The sequence below is a fragment of the Puma concolor genome, chromosome C2 (assembly GCF_028749965.1).
Source record: "Puma concolor isolate L17-30 chromosome C2, mPumCon1.1.hap2, whole genome shotgun sequence".
Taxonomy (NCBI): Eukaryota; Metazoa; Chordata; class Mammalia; order Carnivora; family Felidae; genus Puma; species Puma concolor.
This window is the reverse complement of record NC_141675.1, coordinates 137,487,606-137,507,208: the sequence shown is the minus strand read 5'-3', so window position 1 is coordinate 137,507,208 and position 19,603 is coordinate 137,487,606. Positions and strand designations below refer to the sequence as shown.

At 35.0% G+C, this 19,603-nt stretch overlaps 1 protein-coding gene across 2 annotated transcripts in view; it reads right to left on the bottom strand.

Moving 5' to 3' along the window:
• NCAM2 (neural cell adhesion molecule 2) overlaps positions 1–19,603 on the bottom strand; it is a 526,095-nt gene that overhangs the window by 198,729 nt on the left and 307,763 nt on the right. For both annotated transcript variants that reach the window (XM_086675772.1, XM_086675773.1), the window contains exon 5: positions 17,871–18,008. In XM_086675772.1, coding sequence (XP_086531898.1) covers positions 17,871–18,008 — 138 coding nt within the window. The remainder of the gene's footprint in view (positions 1–17,870; positions 18,009–19,603) is intronic.

The following is a 19,603-nucleotide window of genomic DNA, read 5'->3' as shown; positions in this document are numbered from 1 at the left end:
TGAACAACTGAAGCCAACATTAAAATGTACAAAACCACATACAATAGCTCCAAAAATACAACACTTAAGGATTAATCAAAAAAAAAAGTTACATATGGCATCTAAATGCTAAAAACTACAAAAATGTTAAAGAATTGAAAAAAAATACCTTCATAAATGAAGAAACATACCTTCATTTATTTGTAGACTCCATTTGTAGAGTCCGTATATTTGTAGACTCAACATTGAGAAAAAACGTCAGATTTTCCAAAATCGTTATCAAGACACTACACAATTCTCATTAAAATCCCAGCAGTATATTACTTTGAAGATAGAATAATTCTAAAGCTTAAGTAGAAGATAAACTAGAATTTACAAGTTTTTTCTAAAAGAACAGTCATAGAAATAATACCCCCTGATTTTAAGGTATGGGTAAAAAGCTACACAATTGAGGAGGCATGATAATGGTGCAGGGATAGGTGCATAGGTCAATGGAACAGAAAAAAAAGTCCATAAATAGAAGCTTACAATACAACAAAAGTTTTAAAAATTTAGTTTACAAAGTGCAAAGTGCAAAGGAAACAATAGTATCCTCAGAATGGTTTTTAAATAATTGGATTTCCATTTGCAAATACATCAACCTGAGGATAGAAATCATACCATATACAAAAATGAACCCCAAATGAATCAAAGATGTAAACTGAAAACATTAAAGTAGAAAACTTGGGAGAAAAATCTTGTGACTTGGGGATAAGTGAAGAGTTCTTAAACATGACACAAAAAGAATGGTCCATAAAAGATTAGTCCTTGGAATTTAAAATTAAAATTAAAAGACTTTGCTTTCTGAATTACACTTGTTAAGAGAATGAAATGATAAACCCCAGCATGGAGGAAAGTACTTTGAATCACATGTCTGAGCAAGGAATAATATCCGAAATATATAAAGACAATCTAAATTCAACAATAAGAAAAAAAATGCAAAATAAATGAAAAGACACATCATTAAAGAAGCTGTTTGGAGGGCAAAACTGCATTTATAGAATTTGTAAGGAACTCTAAAACTGTAATAGTGAAAAAAAATAATCCACCGAGAATGTCTGAAATGCAGACATTTCAAAGAGGCATTTCACTGAAGAGTATACAGGGATATAGAAATGAGAAGCACATGAAAAGGTGCACGCTATCATTAGCTACTGCATAAAACCATCACAATATCATTATAGAAATGCAAATTAAGACCACAGAGATTTCACTACACTCCTATTTTGAAGTGTAGAATTAAATACAAAAAAAAAAAAAAAACAAAAAAAACAACAAGAAAACACACACACAACCAACAAACAAAAACCTGAAAAGATCCACACTGGTGAGAGTGAGAAGCAACTTGACTTCTTACACACTATTAGAGAGAATTCAAAATTATACAGCCATTGTGAAAAATGATTTGGCAGTTTCCCATGAAGTTAAAAGCATGCACTTACCATATGACTCTGCAACCTAACTCTCAGGTTCTTACCCTAGATAAAGGAAACGATGCTCACACAATATATTGCACACATGTTTAGAGCAGCTCGATTTACAATTGCAAAAAGTGGGTACACGCAACAAGTAGATAAATCTCAAGGCATTATTATTCTAAATGGATTAATATATTCCAAAAAGGTTAGATTTTAGATGATTCCATTTATTTGATACTCCTGAAATACAAAATTGTACTGAAGGAAAGAAATTAGCAGTTGTTTGCAGCGTAGAGGTTGTAGAAGATGTAATTTCAAAGGGAAAAAAATTCCCTTTTGTTTGTTTGGGGGTGATGGAATAATTTGTTTACTGATTGTTGTGGTGGGACATGAATCTATGCATATATTAAAATTCACAGGACTATACAGTAAAAATTTAAAAAAAGAGTAAAGTTGGGGCTCCTGGGTGGCCCAGTTGGTTAAGCGTCTGACTTGTGCTCAGGTCATGATCTCATGGTTTTTGAGTTCCAGTCCCACAAGGGGCTTTGCACTGACAGCAGGGAGCCTGCTTCAGATCCTCTGTCCCCCTTTCTTTTTGCCCCTTCCCAGGTGCATGTGCTCTCTCTCTCTCTCTCTCAATAATAAATCAACTTTAAAAAAAAGTTTAAAAAAAAGGAGTAAAGTTTACTGTATGTAACATGAACCAAACTTATGAAAACTTTTAAACATTTACATAGTGAGTTTTAAAAAAAATGTAATTGTAGTATAAGTACAATAATTTTATAATATAAATAACTGTGTTATTTAATATATAATTAAATGTATAACAATTATTCACCAGATTTAATAAGGTGACATAAAAAACAGTCCACAACTCCTGGAGAAATCAGTTCCTCATTGTTCAGAAGCAGGAAAAAAATCTCAAAAATTTCCCAATCTGAGGGAGTCTTGACTCATGTTCAAGGTATTCTTGTTTCTACTTTACCAAACTCATCCCCTTTCTTTTACTCATTACTCTGATCTGCCAAATGTATTCTGAAAACCCCTTTAATTCTTCCTGCTTGTTTTTTTATCTGTCATGACTGCAGATTACACATCTTCTATAGTCTTCCTGTTTCATGAAACACCTAGAATGTTGGCCACATTTCAGTTCATGGCTCTGGCTCTTTCAGAACAGCTTTGTCATACCTTGCTATCAATAGTCAACTGTCAAAACTGGAGTATGATTAAATTCATTAATTTAATTTCAAAACAAAACTGCGGCGACATGAAATTTGGACATGGATCTGCAGATACAAAATGATTTTGAATTCAGTACAGAATGGGAGACTGCAATATTTTGAGGTCAGGATTTAGGTATAAGTAAGCAACATCACATTAAACAAAACACACTGCTAACATTATTCAAATCCTTATCATTCTCTGTAGAATTCTGTTTGCTACATTGAAATATATATATATATATATATATATATATATATACACACATATATATATAATATATCATATATGTGTATATATGTATACACATATATGAGCATGTCAGCTTCCAACCAAGATATACAAAGAGGGACCCAATTTATCCTACTAACTAAACAGAAGCAAGAAATCAGATGTATGGACTGTATAGAACAATAGTTTTCAAGACATTGTGAATCAGTCAACAAAGTAGTCAACAGTGATTTCTGAAATACAAGAGGAAATGAGTGAGTCCTATTACTGTGCCAGCTAATTGTCTAGAGAGAGTTTCTAAGCTGCAGTACAGAGGGGAAGAGCCCAGCTGGAGTCTGGCAGTCTTCCTGAATTGAGCCAGGGAAGGCTCTGGGGAGAAGCAAAGAAGGCTACAGTTCAAAGGGCAGAAAGCCAGGCAGAAGACAGGTGTGCAATGAGGACTTCCTGAGATCTGCAGTGAGTTTTCTTTCAACGTTTATTTATTTTTGGGACAGAGAGAGACAGAGCATGAACGGGGGAGGGGCAGAGAGAGAGGGAGACACAGAATCGGAAACAGGCTCCAGGCTCTGAGCCATCAGCCCGGAGCCCGACGCGGGGCTCGAACTCACGGACCGTGAGATCGTGACCTGGCTGAAGTCGGACGCTTAACCGACTGCGCCACCCAGGCGCCCCTGCAGTGAGTTTTCTTGAGGTCTTCCAGATGAGCACTGCCGAGAACATCCATGAGAAGAAACTAGTGAAGCCAGGGAAAGAATTTCCCAAAAGATTCAGGAGAAACAACTTCCAAACTCAAACAGAGAAAAGAATAGTTTTTATTCCCATGAGCCAGAATTTTGCTTTAAAAATGAGAAAAAAAAAACTCATAAAATATGTGAAATAAGGAATTAAGAGAGATTTTTACCTCACAAGTGGGGCAAAATTAGCTCTGGACTATTTTGGTCCCACCTGACAAAGCTTAAAAGCATGAAGGATTAAACTATTTCCAAGTCATTCATCTGCATTCCTGAAAAAGACCTAAAATATTTAAGGAAATACAAAAACACTCAGCATATTAAAGGAGTAAAAACCCACAAATTCTGGCATCCAATTTAAAATTACTCACGATGAATAGAAGCAGGAAATATGAGACATGATGAGGGGGAAAAAATACAATCAACCAAAAGTGACCCAGAAATGGCACATTTGATAGAATTAGCAGACAGGAACATTAAAGCAGTTACTATAACTGCATTCCATATGTTCAAGACTCTAGAGGAAAGACTGATCATGTTATAGACTTAGAGAATATTTTAAAAATCAAATTTATGCATATTAAACCTATAGCATCTTAGGGCAAAATGCACAAGACAGGATTAATAGTGGATTAAACACTATAAAAGAAAAGAGAACTTGAAGAAAGCAACAGAAACTATCCACAAAGTAATACAGCAAAAAAAGAAAATGAACATAACATCTGAGAGATGTAGGGATGTTCAAATGGCCTAGTCTATGTGAAATTTGAGTTCCAAATTTCTGTGCGGGACAGAAAACAACATGTGAAGACCTACAAAATGAAAGATTTCCAAATTTGATAAAAATTATAATTCAAGTTTGTCAGCAAAACCCAAGTACAAGAATAAGGAAGAAAACTACACCAAGGTATATCATATCCAAATTGCTTAAAGCAAATTGCTTCAAGCAAGTGATAAAGAGAAAATCTTCAAGAATCTAGGAGAACTAGATGGGTGGGGCACTTTAGGAACAGAAGCAAAAGATAAGGATTAGGATGAACTTTTCATCTGAAATAACTCTGGCCAAAGATGTTATTTATGGCTCAGAATTTTTAAGGTACTGAAAGGAAAATAAAACAAAACAAAACATTCAATTTAGAATTCTATACTCAGCAAAATTTTATTTCAAATATGAAAGGAAAATAAATATTTTCTCAGAAATACAGTAGGTGAAGTGAATCATCACTAGCAGACTTGCACCACAAGAAATGCTAAAGGAAGTCATTCGGGCATTTGGGAACAGATACCAGATGGAACTCTGGATATACACAAAATAATGAAGAACTGTAGAAACAGTAACAATGGGATACTATCATACAAAAGTTTTCCTTTCTTAATGAAAATCCCTTAGGAGCTCATTGACAATTTAAACAAGTGCATATATAAGAGAGAAAGGTGCTATTATTCTCCACTATTATTCCCCTCTGTAAAGATATCGATGCCATCAATGCAGTAAACCCAGCCGTTTATAAATATGCTAAGTTAAATGGCAAAGGGAATTTGCAGTTAATAATTAAGATTATAGATATGTGGGGCTCAGTCAATTAAGCGACTGACTTTGGCTCAGATCATGATCTCATAGTTCGTGAGTTTGAGTCCTGCACCTGGTAAGCTTGAGCCCCATTTCAGGTGAGCAGGTGCCCCACTCTGGGTGAGCTCCTGTGTGCCCCGCTTCAGGTAAACACGAGCTCTGCTCAGGGTGAGCCTCGCTTCTCTCTCTCTTTCTCTCCCTCTCTGCCCTTTGCTCACTTGTTCCCCCTCCCCCAAAAAACATACAAATTATAGACATTAAAATGGGGAAAGTATCCTAGATAATCCAGGTGAGACCAATCGCAGGAGCCCTTAAAAACAGAGCTCTCTCCAGTTGGAATACAAAAGAGAAGGCAGAAGGAGAGGCAGCAGAAGGGAGTCAGAAATATTCCAAGTTTGAGAAGGTTTTACTGTACCATTATTGGCACTGGAGGAAGAAGCTTGCATGTAAGACCAAAGATGCCCCTCAAAGCTAAGGACAACCTTTTCTGGGTGAAATCTAGCAAGGAATTAGAACCTTAGTCCTACAACAAAAAGAGGACAAATTCTGTCAACAACCTGAGTATTAGAAGAGATTCTTCTTCAGAGTCTATAGCAAGGAGCATAATCCTGCTGATACCTTGATTCTGGACCTATAATAACCTGAGTATACCCTGGCTGAGCCTACTTGGATTTCTGATGTGTAGAAACTATGAAGTAATAAATCTGTGTTGTTTCAAGCCATCAAATTTGTGGTCATTTGTTACCACAGATGGAAAACCAATATGGGGTTTATAATTTATATAGATGTAAACCATATGATGATAATTGCACAAAAGCTGGAAGGGAGTACTGTTATTCAATGTGTGAATAGTGTAACATCACTTGAAGGAGGACTGTGAAAATCAGCTACTAAAATAACATGGCAATGATTTATAGCTAATGAGACAAGATAGAAAATTAATTGATTGACACAAAATACTCCAAAAATATAAAGTAGTCATAAATATAAGAAGTGAACAAAGAACAGATAAGGAATATAGAAAACAAATAGGAAGATTTAAACCTAACTGAATCAATAAGATATTTAATATAAATTGTGTAAACACTCCAATACAAAGTCAAAGACTATCACAATAGACAATGAAAAAAAATCCCACAATACCAAACCAACTATATACTGCCTAATCTCCTAATGATAAAGCAGTCAATTCATCAGGAAGACATAATTCTAAACTCTTATGCATATAATAACAGAGTTTCAAAACTCATGAGGCAGAAACTAACAGAACTTCAAGGAGAAAAAGACAAATCTATAACTTTATTAGAGACTAAATAGCCCTCTCTCAATAACTAATAGAGCAAGTAGACAAGAAGTTAAAAAAGATAAAGAAGACTTGATCAACGTTATTAATTGACCCTAAGTTAACTGATTACTATTAAAACTCTTGGGGCGCCTGGGTGGCGCAGTCGGTTAAGCGTCCGACTTCAGCCAGGTCACGATCTCGCGGTCCGGGAGTTCGAGCCCCGCGTCAGGCTCTGGACTGATGGCTCAGAGCCTGGAGCCTGTTTCCGATTCTGTGTCTCCCTCTCTCTCTGCCCCTCCCCCGTTCATGCTCTGTCTCTCTCTGTCCCAAAAAATAAATAAACGTTGAAAAAAAAATTAAAAAACAAAACAAAACAAAACAAAACAAAAAAAAAACTCTTAACTAAGCCAGCAAATCACACACTCTTTTCTACTGCACAGGGAATACAATTAGAAAGATCTAAATCAAAGAAAGTGTGTTCTCTAACTATATTAGAACCAGATTAGAAACTACGACAGAACAATATCTGGAAAACCGTCATATACTTGAAAACTAAATAACACAGTTCTAAATAACCCATAGGACAAATAAGAAATCAGAAGGGAAATTGCAAAGCATTTGAACTGAATGCCAAGGTATACACAACATCTTAAAAGTTGTGGAATGAAGTTAAAACAGTACAAATAGGGAATTCTCAGTTTGTTCTCTGTATTTAAACTGAGGATTGATGGGGGTTGGGGCAGAGGGAAAAGTGGGTGATGGGCATTGAGGAGGGCACTTGTTGGGATGAGCACTGGGTGTTGTACGGAAGCCAATTTGACAATAAATTTTATTCAAAAATTAGGGAATCCTCAAGCATTAAATACATGCCATAGAAGAGAAAAAAGGTTTCAATTTAGTGTATTCAGGTGTAACTTTAAGAAAATGGAAAAGAAGATCAAGTTAAACCCAAAATAAGTAAGAAAAAATATAATAATAAAGATTATATTAGAAATTGATAAAATAAAAAAAGGAAAACAAATAGAACACTAAATCATATCAGTTTCTTTAAGAGACCAATATAACTAGTAAAATTTCAGCCACACCGATCAGAAAAGAAGAGTGAGAATGAGGGGCAGACAGAGAAAGTGAGAGAAGAAGAGACATACAGACAGAGAGACAGAAAAAGAGGGGCTGAGAGAGAGAGAGTATAAGGTAGCAATACTGGAACTGAAAAGTCAAGATGACTATAGACTCTAAAGATATTAGCAGGATAATAGAAGGATGTCATGAACAATTTTATGCCAATAAAGTCAGCAACTTAGATGAAATGGACAAATTCCTTGAAAGGTATTAACCACCAAATTTCACTTAAAAATAGGATAACTTGAAATGAATAGCATTTATCTACTAAAAGACTGAAATAGCAGTTTAAAATCTTCCTACAATGTAAACTCTAGATCCATATGGCTTTAATGATGAGTTTTTACTAAATATTTAATGAAAAAAATTAAACCAAGCAAAACTTTCCCAATATAAAGAAAGTTCCTTCCAATTCATTCAATGAGGCCATTAATACGTTGGTTACCAAAATCAGACAAAGGCGTAACAAGAGAATAAAACAGCAGAACAATACCTCGTAAGAAGACAGATGCAAAAATTCTTAACAAAATTTTAGGAAATTAAATCCAATGTTATATAAAAGAATAACACATTTTGGCCATGTGGAAATACAAGGTTAGTTAACATTCTAAAATTGAACAATCTATTTCACTAACTTAATAGATTAAAAGATACAAATTATGTTATTATCTCATCATTAGATTCAGAAAAGAAGTATTTGGAAAAATCCGGTATTTTTGATAAAATTTCTTACCAGTCTAGGAAAAGGTCACTTTCAATTTGATAAAGAACATCTCTGAAAAGGCTACAGTTAACCTTGAAACCTGAAGTTAACCTTCAACCTGAAATATTGAAAGAGTGAATATTTCCCCTGAAACATTAGGGTCAGGGCAATTGAAATCTCAATAATAAGAAAGTAATCCATTAAAAAGAGTGGATTAAAGATTTTAAAAGGAAATTGATGCATGGTAAACAAGCACATGAGAAGATACTCAACATCCGCAGTCATCTGAAAAAGGTAAACTAAATCCTCAGTGTGAAACTACCAAACACTTACCTAACTGTAAAAGGTCTGACCATATGAAGTTTCGCTGAGAATGTGGACCAACTGAAAGGCCAATACACTGCTTCTGGGAATATAAAATACTACAACCCCTTTGGAAAACAATTTGCTGGATTTTATAAAAGGAAGGTTAAACACATACATATCATATGATCCAGCCATACTTCTCACAGGTATTAACCCCAGAGAAAGAAAAGCATATATCCATGCAAAAAATTACATACAAGTGTTTATAGCAGCTTTATTTGTAAGACAAAAACTTGAAACATCCCAAGTAGTCATTTGGGTAAACACATAAGCAAATTGTGAAATATTCCTATAATTGAATGATGCTTAGCAATAAAAAAAAATGAAATACTATTGCATGGAACAACATGGATAAATCTCCAAATAATTTTGCTGAGTGAAAGAAGTCACTTAGAAGTGTATACGCTGCATGATTACTTTTATACAGATTCTGAGAACTGTTGTGGGGAATGAGTATATTCACTTATATTCATTATCTTGATTGTGGTGATTGGTTCATATCATATATATGGCATTCATATATACATATATATGTACATATGGTTCATATCATATATATGACATTCATATATACATATATATGTACATATATACATACATATATACATATATACACATAGCATTTTAATATGCAGTTTATTATATATATAACACAATAAACCGTTAAAATACATGCAAGATAACTGAAATTGTATTAGGAGATTGATAGCATAAGGGGCAAATGCCTTTACAGTAATAGTAAAGTCATTTGGATTATTAAGCCTAAGGAGAATAAAAGGTGAACAGTGATAATTATCAAATAAAATGCCTTCTGTAATTGGGATAATAATATTTTTGTAAAAAAAATTAAAAACTGAAGAAACTATTCCAAAAGTTGTTGACTGCTTTCTGTATTGAAAAATCTAACGTATTTCTTGATGCTGTAAAATATTACTTTTGTTCTTTTGTCCTCTTGCTGCATCATATTCTTTCCTTTAAAATAAGACCTTTCTATGAGTATACTCTACTGGAATCTGGGGAGTCCGTTCAAATATCTGAACTTAGGACAATTTTATAGAGATGAACCTAGTGCTAGGAGATCTCAAGGTAAGGAAGTCATGTAATAAGGCAGATAAAATTAAGAAAAGTTTGCTAGATGATACTTGAACTAAGTCTTATAGGGAAAATAGAAATCAGGCTGGTGTGTGTGTGTGTTTGTCTGTGTCTATGTGTGTGTGTAAGAGACAGAATACTCATTTTACATTCAGATTGCACACTCATTAATCTTAGTAAAACTAAATGTACCTCCGTAAAGGGGGAACCCATATTGTACTTAAAAATATAATCAGTACAGGAATTAATATTACTTACAACTGGGTGTTTATTTAATTTATATCTAACTTAAATGGAAGTCTTTCTGTTTCTTAACTATTTTCCCTATTAAAAATATACATGCTCTGGATACCTACAATTTCATTGAAAGCCATAGGATATGATGTTAAAAAAAAAAGTAAAATCAAGACATACAGATCATAAGTAATTTACAGTATGAATAAAATAGTGGCATTGCCTCCTAACTTATCCTTTAGTGCAGCACATTCTGAAGAACAGAATAATGAATATCATGAATGTAATTTAGACACTAATTGTCTTCAATGTCATTCATCTGTACAATGTCAGGTAATACTTAGATGGTGTCTTTCACTTTACTGATTCCATGAAATGTAAAATATTTTAATTACAGTATCTTGTGGCCACTATAAATTTCTTGAAATTTTCATTGTTGATTTTACAAATGATGGTGTTCACATTATTAACCAAATGTTAGAGAAACATTTCAAAGACCAATCTCTACACGACCAGCCAGGGGATGGGTGAGTTCACAACCAGGATCTGATTCAAGTAATAAGATAATTTTGTCTTCTCTTATAATTAGAGATTGAAAATAGGTTGTAAAATAAATGTATGTTTTTCTACAGCCTTATAACATAACATTATGCCCTTTAAGTGTACCTGGGAAATTCTGGGCAAAAGAGAAATACGGATTGAAGAAAAGGTAAGAAACTGTATTAACTTTTCACTCCAACTATTTATGTTGAGGAGATAGGCAAAGAAAAATGTTCATAGATATCCAAAGATGATTGATCTATCATCTATCTATCTATCTATCTATCTATCTATCTATCTATCTATCTATCTTTCTTTCTTTCTATCTGATAGAGTGCATATTTAGCTACATATCAACAGGGAACAGGTGTTTTCTGACTGATAAAAAAGGCAAAAGGCAGGAACAAAGTTCCAAATAGCTGGGGAAGACCCCGTAGGATCCATACACATTCTTCCCAATAACCACGGCCCTACAGCAACCTATAGCTTCATTATGATACATTTACATTGCAGTTTTGACCACCTCCCAGCTGGGGAAGGCCGCCATGATACTTCTGACAAAGAACTCCCAAACTCTCCCTCTGGACAGGTAGGAGAAGTCCCTTAGATGAATGAAAGCAACTACAGTCAGAAACAGCCCTATGACTCATAACATATGCAAACATAACAAGAAAAGATAATCTTGACCCCTGGTGAGGTCGCCACCTCTGGACCTGCTTGCTCTCAGACCTTGAGAGTGCACTTTCCCTTTGCCCATTATTAAACACCTGCTTGCTTAAGAGTTTGGCTCTGAATTCTTTTTGGCCAAACGCAAGAGCCAAGGCTGGGGAACAGGCCTCGCCGCTAACATATGTATCATATTTTCTATATTATGGAAATTTCTAAATGTTGGATAAAAGTAAAAAGAAAATATATTCTATATTTTCCCAGTTATCTAATCTTTCATTTATTTTTTATATATTTTTAATGTTTATTTTTGAGAGACAGGGAGAGAGAGAGAGAGAGAGAGAGAGAGAGAGAGAGAGCAAGGGGCAGAAAGAGAGGGAGACACAGAATGTGAAGCAGGCTCCAGGTTCCGAGCTTCAGCACAGAGGCCAATGTAGGGCTCCAACCCACAAAATGCAAGATCATGACCTGAGCCAAAGTAGGAGGCTTAACTGACTGAGCCACCCAGGCACCCCAAACTCCTAATCTTTTAAACTTAATTGGATCACTAAGGATAGAAATATTAACATCATAAAATATCTGGTTTTGACAAATGCTTATTTATTGACTCCTTGAATTATATATTATACATTATTGCTAAAATTAGAAATTCCATAATTTGCAATAATTAACTGCTCTGAATGATTAATTCAATTGTATTATTGACATACAAGAGGCTAGTTCACTGTATTTTATATTGTTATATTTCCTTTATGTTATATAACATTGCATAAAATTTAAAGAGAAAAAAATTTGACTATTCATTTTTTTATTAAAAGAAAAGTACTTTTTCCAATTTTCTTAATTTTAAGAAATGGCTAGAAATGGGTAGGAATACTGTCTGAGGACCACTGCATTAACAAAGTGCACTCACTGTACATTCTGACGCGTACTTGCACAAATATCTTCTGCCATTGTCATTTACCATTGATTTAATGGTAATGTTCAAAGGAAGACTAAAGACACAATCGCTTTAAAATTATACTACTAGGTATTTTCCCTTCACTCTACATTGTTCCTGCCTCCATTATCCCAAGTTTGAATTGGCAATTAGTGGATCACTCTTCACAAATGTACAAAAGATTCAGAAAATAATGAATCATTATACTTTAAAAGAGCATTTTATAAAAATAACTCTCTATTGACCATATTTTAAATTTAAAAGTTATTTCTAGGTCTGTCTTTTATATGGACATTTTCTGAGTAGTTTTAGAGAGCATTTTATTTAACTAAGTGCTAGGAACCTGATGAAGGAGAATGGACATGTGTTAAAAAGAGAAATGATTTTGATCCTCTTTTAAATAAATGTATCTGAGATTTTTATAGTAGTGTGTGTGTGTGGAAGGGTGTATAATATGATTACACAGTAAAAAAGAGTGCAGGAATTTATAGAAAAGATGGACAGCCAATTTATCAAATGTGTAATAATATAATAAGGTATAATAATAAAAGGAAGGCAGCTGATGAAAGATTTGTGAAAATTTGTTAGGCATGTTAGAAAGCTTACTTGAAAATCCAATAAAGAGCAGATGTAAACACATAAAACTGTGGAGAAATATTTCAGAAATATCCAGAGTACATCAAGGAGAGACAGGTGATTAGAAATAGAATATTGAAGTCATGTGGCAAGCTTTCTCTCAAATTATCAACCAGACCCATCTTTGAATTAATTTATCCACATCCTAACTCATTTTGGACTCACTTCCTCCAGGCTCATCATAAAAGATATCCTCTTTATGTGCAAGGTATATGTTCCTTATAAATGTCCAACCACTTCCTCTATTCTTTAATTCAACCTTGTGATGTTTCCCATTTAACAGTTGATCCCAATAAGCTGAGGTAACAAATGTTGTGACTTTGCTAACTTCATCCTTCAATGAATGCAAAAGGTACATTTATCCTTCAAGTCACTGCAGTATGAATTTTGTCCAGGCTATTCAGATGATATTATTGACCCTAATGTCTCTTGTAATCTCATAATGGTCAAATTCAGCAAATATATTTCAAGTCTCACTATATGGGTCACATTTGTTTGCATTTAGTATGCTGGAAACCTAAAACCCACACTAAAAGTCTTCAAATTACCCTTGATTGCTCTAGCCTCTGTGACATACATGTGATACAAAGGCTTTGTTCCGAATAATACCTGATTATATACCTTCCCCTTCATTTCTTTGTCTTTTAGCACAAGCCCCAATTATCTCTCACTTGAACTCACTTCCTCTCCCTGCCTCCATCATTCTGTCAATTTCCTTGCTCTCTAGTTTGGATGTCAGTTCATCTTTGCCTCATAGAAGAGAGTCCATAGTCCTCTATGATCTGACCCTCTGACTCTCCAGCTATATCTCATCTAACACTACCATCACTCCCCAAAATATCACATTCCAGTCACAGTTATTAGGTATTTTTCACATCATACGATTTTTGTTTTTGCACAATCTGTTCTATTTGTCCTTCTGTCTCTCTCTTTCTCTCTGTTCTAAAAGGCAGCACTTTTCCACCAATAGATTTATCCCAAATACCAAGGAAGTCTCCCCTTAAGCTACATTAGGTGCTCCTTCTTATTAAAAAATAGTCTGTGAATATCTATAAAAATTGCCTTTAGTAAATGCTTTTGTATCCAACTGTCCCATAAACAATAAGGGACTTTAGTAAAGTTGATTATTTTAGTAAGATAAAACTCGAAGTGCCTTGAAGGAAATGATGATACATTAAGCCCAATAGTATTTTGAGCATAACATAGTGTGAAACACATAGCTAGCACTTCATACGTACCTGTTGAATCAATACACAAGTGCAATATAAATTAATACTGAAACTGCAGTCAAAAATCTTCAGTTGGATTTCCAATTGTCTGATAAGGTGATAAGAAAATCTCAAGAAATGATCACCATCAGAAGAAAATGGGATTATACGACATCTGCAGCATACTCAGGGAAGTAATTTCAGAAGTATCCCTAGGTCATATAGTGTTTAATTTGCTTATTTAAGGGGCGCCTGGGTGGCGCAGTCGGTTAAGCGTCCGACTTCAGCCAGGTCACGATCTCGCGGTCCGTGAGTTCGATCCCCGCGTCAGGCTCTGGGCTGATGGCTCAGAGCCTGGAGCCTGTTTCCGATTCTGTGTCTCCCTCTCTCTCTGCCCCTCCCCCGTTCATGCTCTGTCTCTCTCTGTCCCAAAAATAAATAAACGTTGAAAAAAAAAAAATAATTTGCTTATTTAAGTAGGAAAAGGCCACTGGCACTGCATTTGCCTGCTTTTCTGCAATAAACAACGGTTCTAAAGTTCAGGGCTTAAAAAATGTGCTCTATTTCTTATTTATGTTGTGTCTGCACCTGCAGATCAGCTGTGACTCTGCTCCACATGTCTTCATTGTGGTATCCAAGGTGACGGAAAAGTCTCTCTTTGGGGTCATGCTAGTTTCATGTCAGAAGGAAAGAACATGATAAAAAAAAACGATATCATTCTTCTTGCAGCCTAATTTCAGTCATAGTGTATATTGTTTGGTTTTACGTGCCACTGGCCAGGACAAGTGACTTCATCAGTTGGGTGGGGGTGCACAACTCTCCCACTGGAAGCGCCACAATCCACATGTCAATGAGCAGTAATACATAACCTCTTCAAGGGAGGAAAGAAAGTGTTTGCAAAAAAACTATACACAGGCATTGAGAAATATGGTAAGAAAGTCAGAGAGGGAGTTACGAAAAAAAAAATATTCCTAAGATTTAGTATTGTTGGTACCAAAGAGGAACTTAGCAAAAATATCTTTCAATTATTTATTGAAACAAAAGCATATGCATTGGAAGAAAAGAAACACGAGGGAAAAATTTTCAAGGAGCAAACAATAAAAGAAAGAACAGAGCTTTTTCCAGAGCTAAGATCTCACAAGGAAGCAGTGAATATACATAAATAGTTGCTGGAGCCTTTGGTCAGGATTCCAGGGCACTTGAGGGGGAAGGAGACAAAGAAAGGAGGTCCAGGATAAAATCCAAATCATGATAAAAAATAAGTAGCAATTAAGAGAGAGGGCTCTCAATATAAGTTGAGGAAAAGGTCATAGAACAGGTCATATTTGTAGTTGAAGAAAGATAAGGTAGATAAAGCTATTGCTTTTATTTTATTATTATTTTTTGCAGCCTCGAACTTTCCACTGAAATACCTTCAAGAGGTTTTATAAAAGAGAAATATTAAGAAGATACTTTTAAGGAGAGCTCAACCTTTTCAATAAGACTGTAGCAGAATGACTCTTCTGTCTGAAATAAAGGCAAAATGTGAGAGAAAAGCAGAGATGAACTGGTGGCATTAGTCAATGCATTCCCTTGACAGGGTCCAAACGTATCATCCAGAAGGCGAATAAATCGATGGTTGATTTTTGTGAACAGTGTTATTTTGCAGAAAAGTGATGCCAGGAATTCTAAGGTATGAGAGTTTTTGACCATAAAGGGGAAATGTGACTAATTAGAATGAGTGGAGATAAAGCAGTGTTTGAGCAAAGGTCAGATTAGGATCTGTAGTTGATTCTGTTAGAGGAAATTGGGATGTGGAAGGAGAATGATTTCCCTTTGGGAGGGTCAGTGGGATGCAGGCAGAACAGAAAACTACCTACAGGATTGATTTGAGTGGCACAAAAGAACACAATCCAGTGTTTATCCTCTTGTGAACCCCGGCATAATAGGAATAGATATACAGAACAAAATATTCCAGTTTGAGCGCTTACCAAGATGGACTCGAAGATTCAAACTTTGTTAATTGAAAACAATTTGCTTCCTTCAAAATAAATGTAATCATATATAAAAATTCACAGGTCAACTAGTGTGGAAACAGATTAGAACATTTATAAATGTGTTAAAGTATTTAAAATATTAATTTAATTATTAATATTGTATTAAAATTACAATAGCAAAATAGTTAATAAAGGGTGAATATGCTACGCCTGCCAGATATCGTTTATTTTTTTATTAAAATTTTTTTAATGTTTATTTATTTTGAGAGTGAGAGAGAGAGAGAGAAGGGAGGGGCAGAGAGAGAGAAGGGAGAATTCCAAGCAGGATCCAAACTGTCAGCACAGAGCCCAACATGGGGTTTGATCCCATGGACCCTGAGATCATTACCTGAGCCAAAACCAAAAGTTGGATGCTTAATCAACTGAGCCCCTCAGTGCCCCTCATTTCTTTTTATATCATATTTGAGTTACTGTTTTAGTGTAAAAATATGGGCTTTTCTAAAAAAGAAAAGCTTTTCCTCTGAAGGCCTGGCACTTTGGCCTCCTCCATGAGCATGTGCAATTTCTACAAGCCTGTCTAGCTTCCTTGTCATAACACCTATTCTATTCCATTATATTATCCACAAATCCCAATTAATTATAGACTTGGAGAAGGAGAGAAAAAAGATAGCAGTGTTTTAATATTCTCTTTGTATTTCAGCATGAACTTTGTGGTTCAACTGCCTTTATTGCAGAAAAGGAAAGACCAGTGAACTCTTTCAGAGGTATATGAGATTCCTAGTGTTCTCCAGTCTTAAAGAACTGGAGAGCTAGCTCGTGGCGGGATGGGGAAAGGATATAGAAGACACAGATTTATTCCTCCTTGTCCCAGCCCCAACTCATAGGAAATGTGTGGCTAACTCCTTAATTTTAGATTTTGTCTATCCCAGAAAGAACAAATGACATTCTGCTTATAGAACCCTGTGGGATTATAGGTACCACTAACTTTTTATTTTAAAACAGAAGAAAAACCAAAAGTGCATTTTGTGCAGTGTTAGTACTAATATTTCCATATGGCTGAGGCATGGGCTACTCATGAATGAATGTTAGGGAAGAAGGGTTGGTGACCATAAAAGAAATCCAATGCCATGAAAAGTGGTTTTAATTTTGTCTCAAAGTTAACAGGAAGCATTGACAATTTTAAGTGGTGAAAGGTTGGATGGAGAAGAAGTTGAATTATGGGACTGAGAGAAGAGGAAACAGCTTGTAGCAATTCAAGAAAAAGAAGAAAAGCAATTTGAAAGGGCAGCACTCTTATGGAGGGCATCATGGTAGAATATATTTGAGAGATGTTAAAAAGTGTGTTGCATATGTCAATTATAGATTAGATCATCAAAATGGAGGCACTAGGAGGATACCATTAATATATCTTCTGGGCTCATAGAATGTCATGTTAACACAGGCAGAAAATACAGCAGGAGAAGCCAAATTTGGAAGAAGAGATGTCATCGTGATGCCATAAACTTAGTTATTAATCTCCTTGTGGATTCAATTATTAAATTTAAATTTGAGAAAACCTACAAAACTGTTAAATAGATTAGTTTAAGCCACCAGTGATTCATGCAATTTAAAAGTCAAATCTAGTATGACACTTTACTATGTTTCACTTGGCATTCTTTCAACAACTACAAAGCCAGCAAAAGGCAACTACTCCCTTACAGAGTAGAAGAGTGAAAGAAGATGACAGTGTTAAATAAGTCGCAGATCCTGCCCGTGAGACTATAGACAGTGTAATAGATGTGATCATAGAGGTGGGGAGATTTCCTCCAGGTATCAAAAAGGTTATTAAAGTGCCGTATTTACAGGGTTGCCCTTTTAATAAAAATATTGCTAAAATGCAACAATAAAATATGTACAAATTATTCTCTGCTTACCATTAACAATAACGATGATATCACGGAAGTCAATTTCTCCCCTAGCTTCCACTCTTCCTTCACACCTGTATATACCTTCATCACTTTTATTGATGTTGAGAATCTGCAGATTATTGTTGGCTAGCATAGCAAAACGATCTAGAAAGCAAGCAAAGGGGAGGAAATGATATCAGTAATTGAAAGCAGAGTCCAGTATGTTCTAAATTGCTAAGAGTTAAAATATGGCACTTGTCTGACACTATCAAACTTTTCATCAACAAACAAACTCAAATTTGAAAGTAAAATGTAATTTCATGGCTTCAATTTTTCCACTCCACACTGCCTTGTTACACCTTTTTTTCTAAAATACATTCAAGACTTTATTTCCACATAAAATGGTTAGGCTATTATTTTCCCCTTGGTACTTTGAATGCAGAAATGATACACAAAAGAACAATGCTGAGAGATTAGATATTGCAGGCATGAAGACATTTTGACTGCAAATATGTAGCAACTAAAGGGTGGAAAAGGGTTAGAAAATTGATTGAATAGCCTTCCTTACACAATAATTAAACTAATAATTTTGTATACCCTTAGGAGAAAGCTAAATGATACAGTAATATTCAAGTCACATAAAGGACATATAAAATGGCCATATCTTGAATTTATTTGAATTTTTTTCTAAATGCAAGATAATCCACTTTAATAATGAATAGATTAGACTTTATTAATTTTATTTCAAGATTCCATTTTGTGTATGAGTGTATGCACATGAATATACATAAAAATAGGCTGTTAGAGGGCATGCATTAGTTGATTGCTTAAAATAATCTGGCTAGCCTAGGCATCATCTCAGCCTGAACATGTTTTCCATAATGTCTGGTCTGTTTTTTTAGTCATGGCAATTTTGTTGCAGTGTTAGGACCTTTTCTCTTCTTATCAAGTAAACAATATTCTCACATCTAGTCCATTTTGAAACATGTTGTAAAAGCAATATCTTAAATTTCATCAGTTAATATATCATTGAACATCACCTTTTTGGTATGCATAGTATTTGAGATACTTTGGTAACTATGAGAGAGACATCCTCAACCCCGTTGTACCTTTTGGTAAAGTAGAAATGCCATTAGTTTAAGGTGCTCTCCTCCAGGGTATTTACTGTTATACCATTAAAGGTTACTTTTTGGACCTATTCCAATGTTTACTGCTCTTCCCCTATCTGCTGGCTTGATAGACAGGTAGGGTAAACATGGAAGCTGCATGAGAAAAAGGTACAGCTTCCCTCAGCTTGGACCACTGAATGGATGGCTGGGGCTGCCGACTGGACATAATCTGCTATATTAGGTTGTTTTGGGTTCGATTCAGATTTGGGATTCATTTGCCATAGTGATTCCTTAATACAATTTCTTAATGCCATACCAATTCTAGTTTGGACTACAAATACAAATAGGAGAGTGATCAGAATATGAGAAGACTGCGCTTAATACAGGTAAGGAAGAGATAATTAATAAAGAGCGGAAATAGGTAGATTCAGAGGCCCCCGGAAATAGAAAATATTGATTGTAAAGCAAGAGACACATGATTTTCAGCTCAGGAAGGACAACAGTCCCCCTTATTTATGGCTTTGCCTTCTGCAGTTTCATTTACCTTCAGTCAACCGTGGCCCGGAAGCAGATGATCCTCCTTATGACATCTTACCAGAACTATATCACAATGCTTATGTCATTCACCTCATTGCATCCCATCATGTAGGC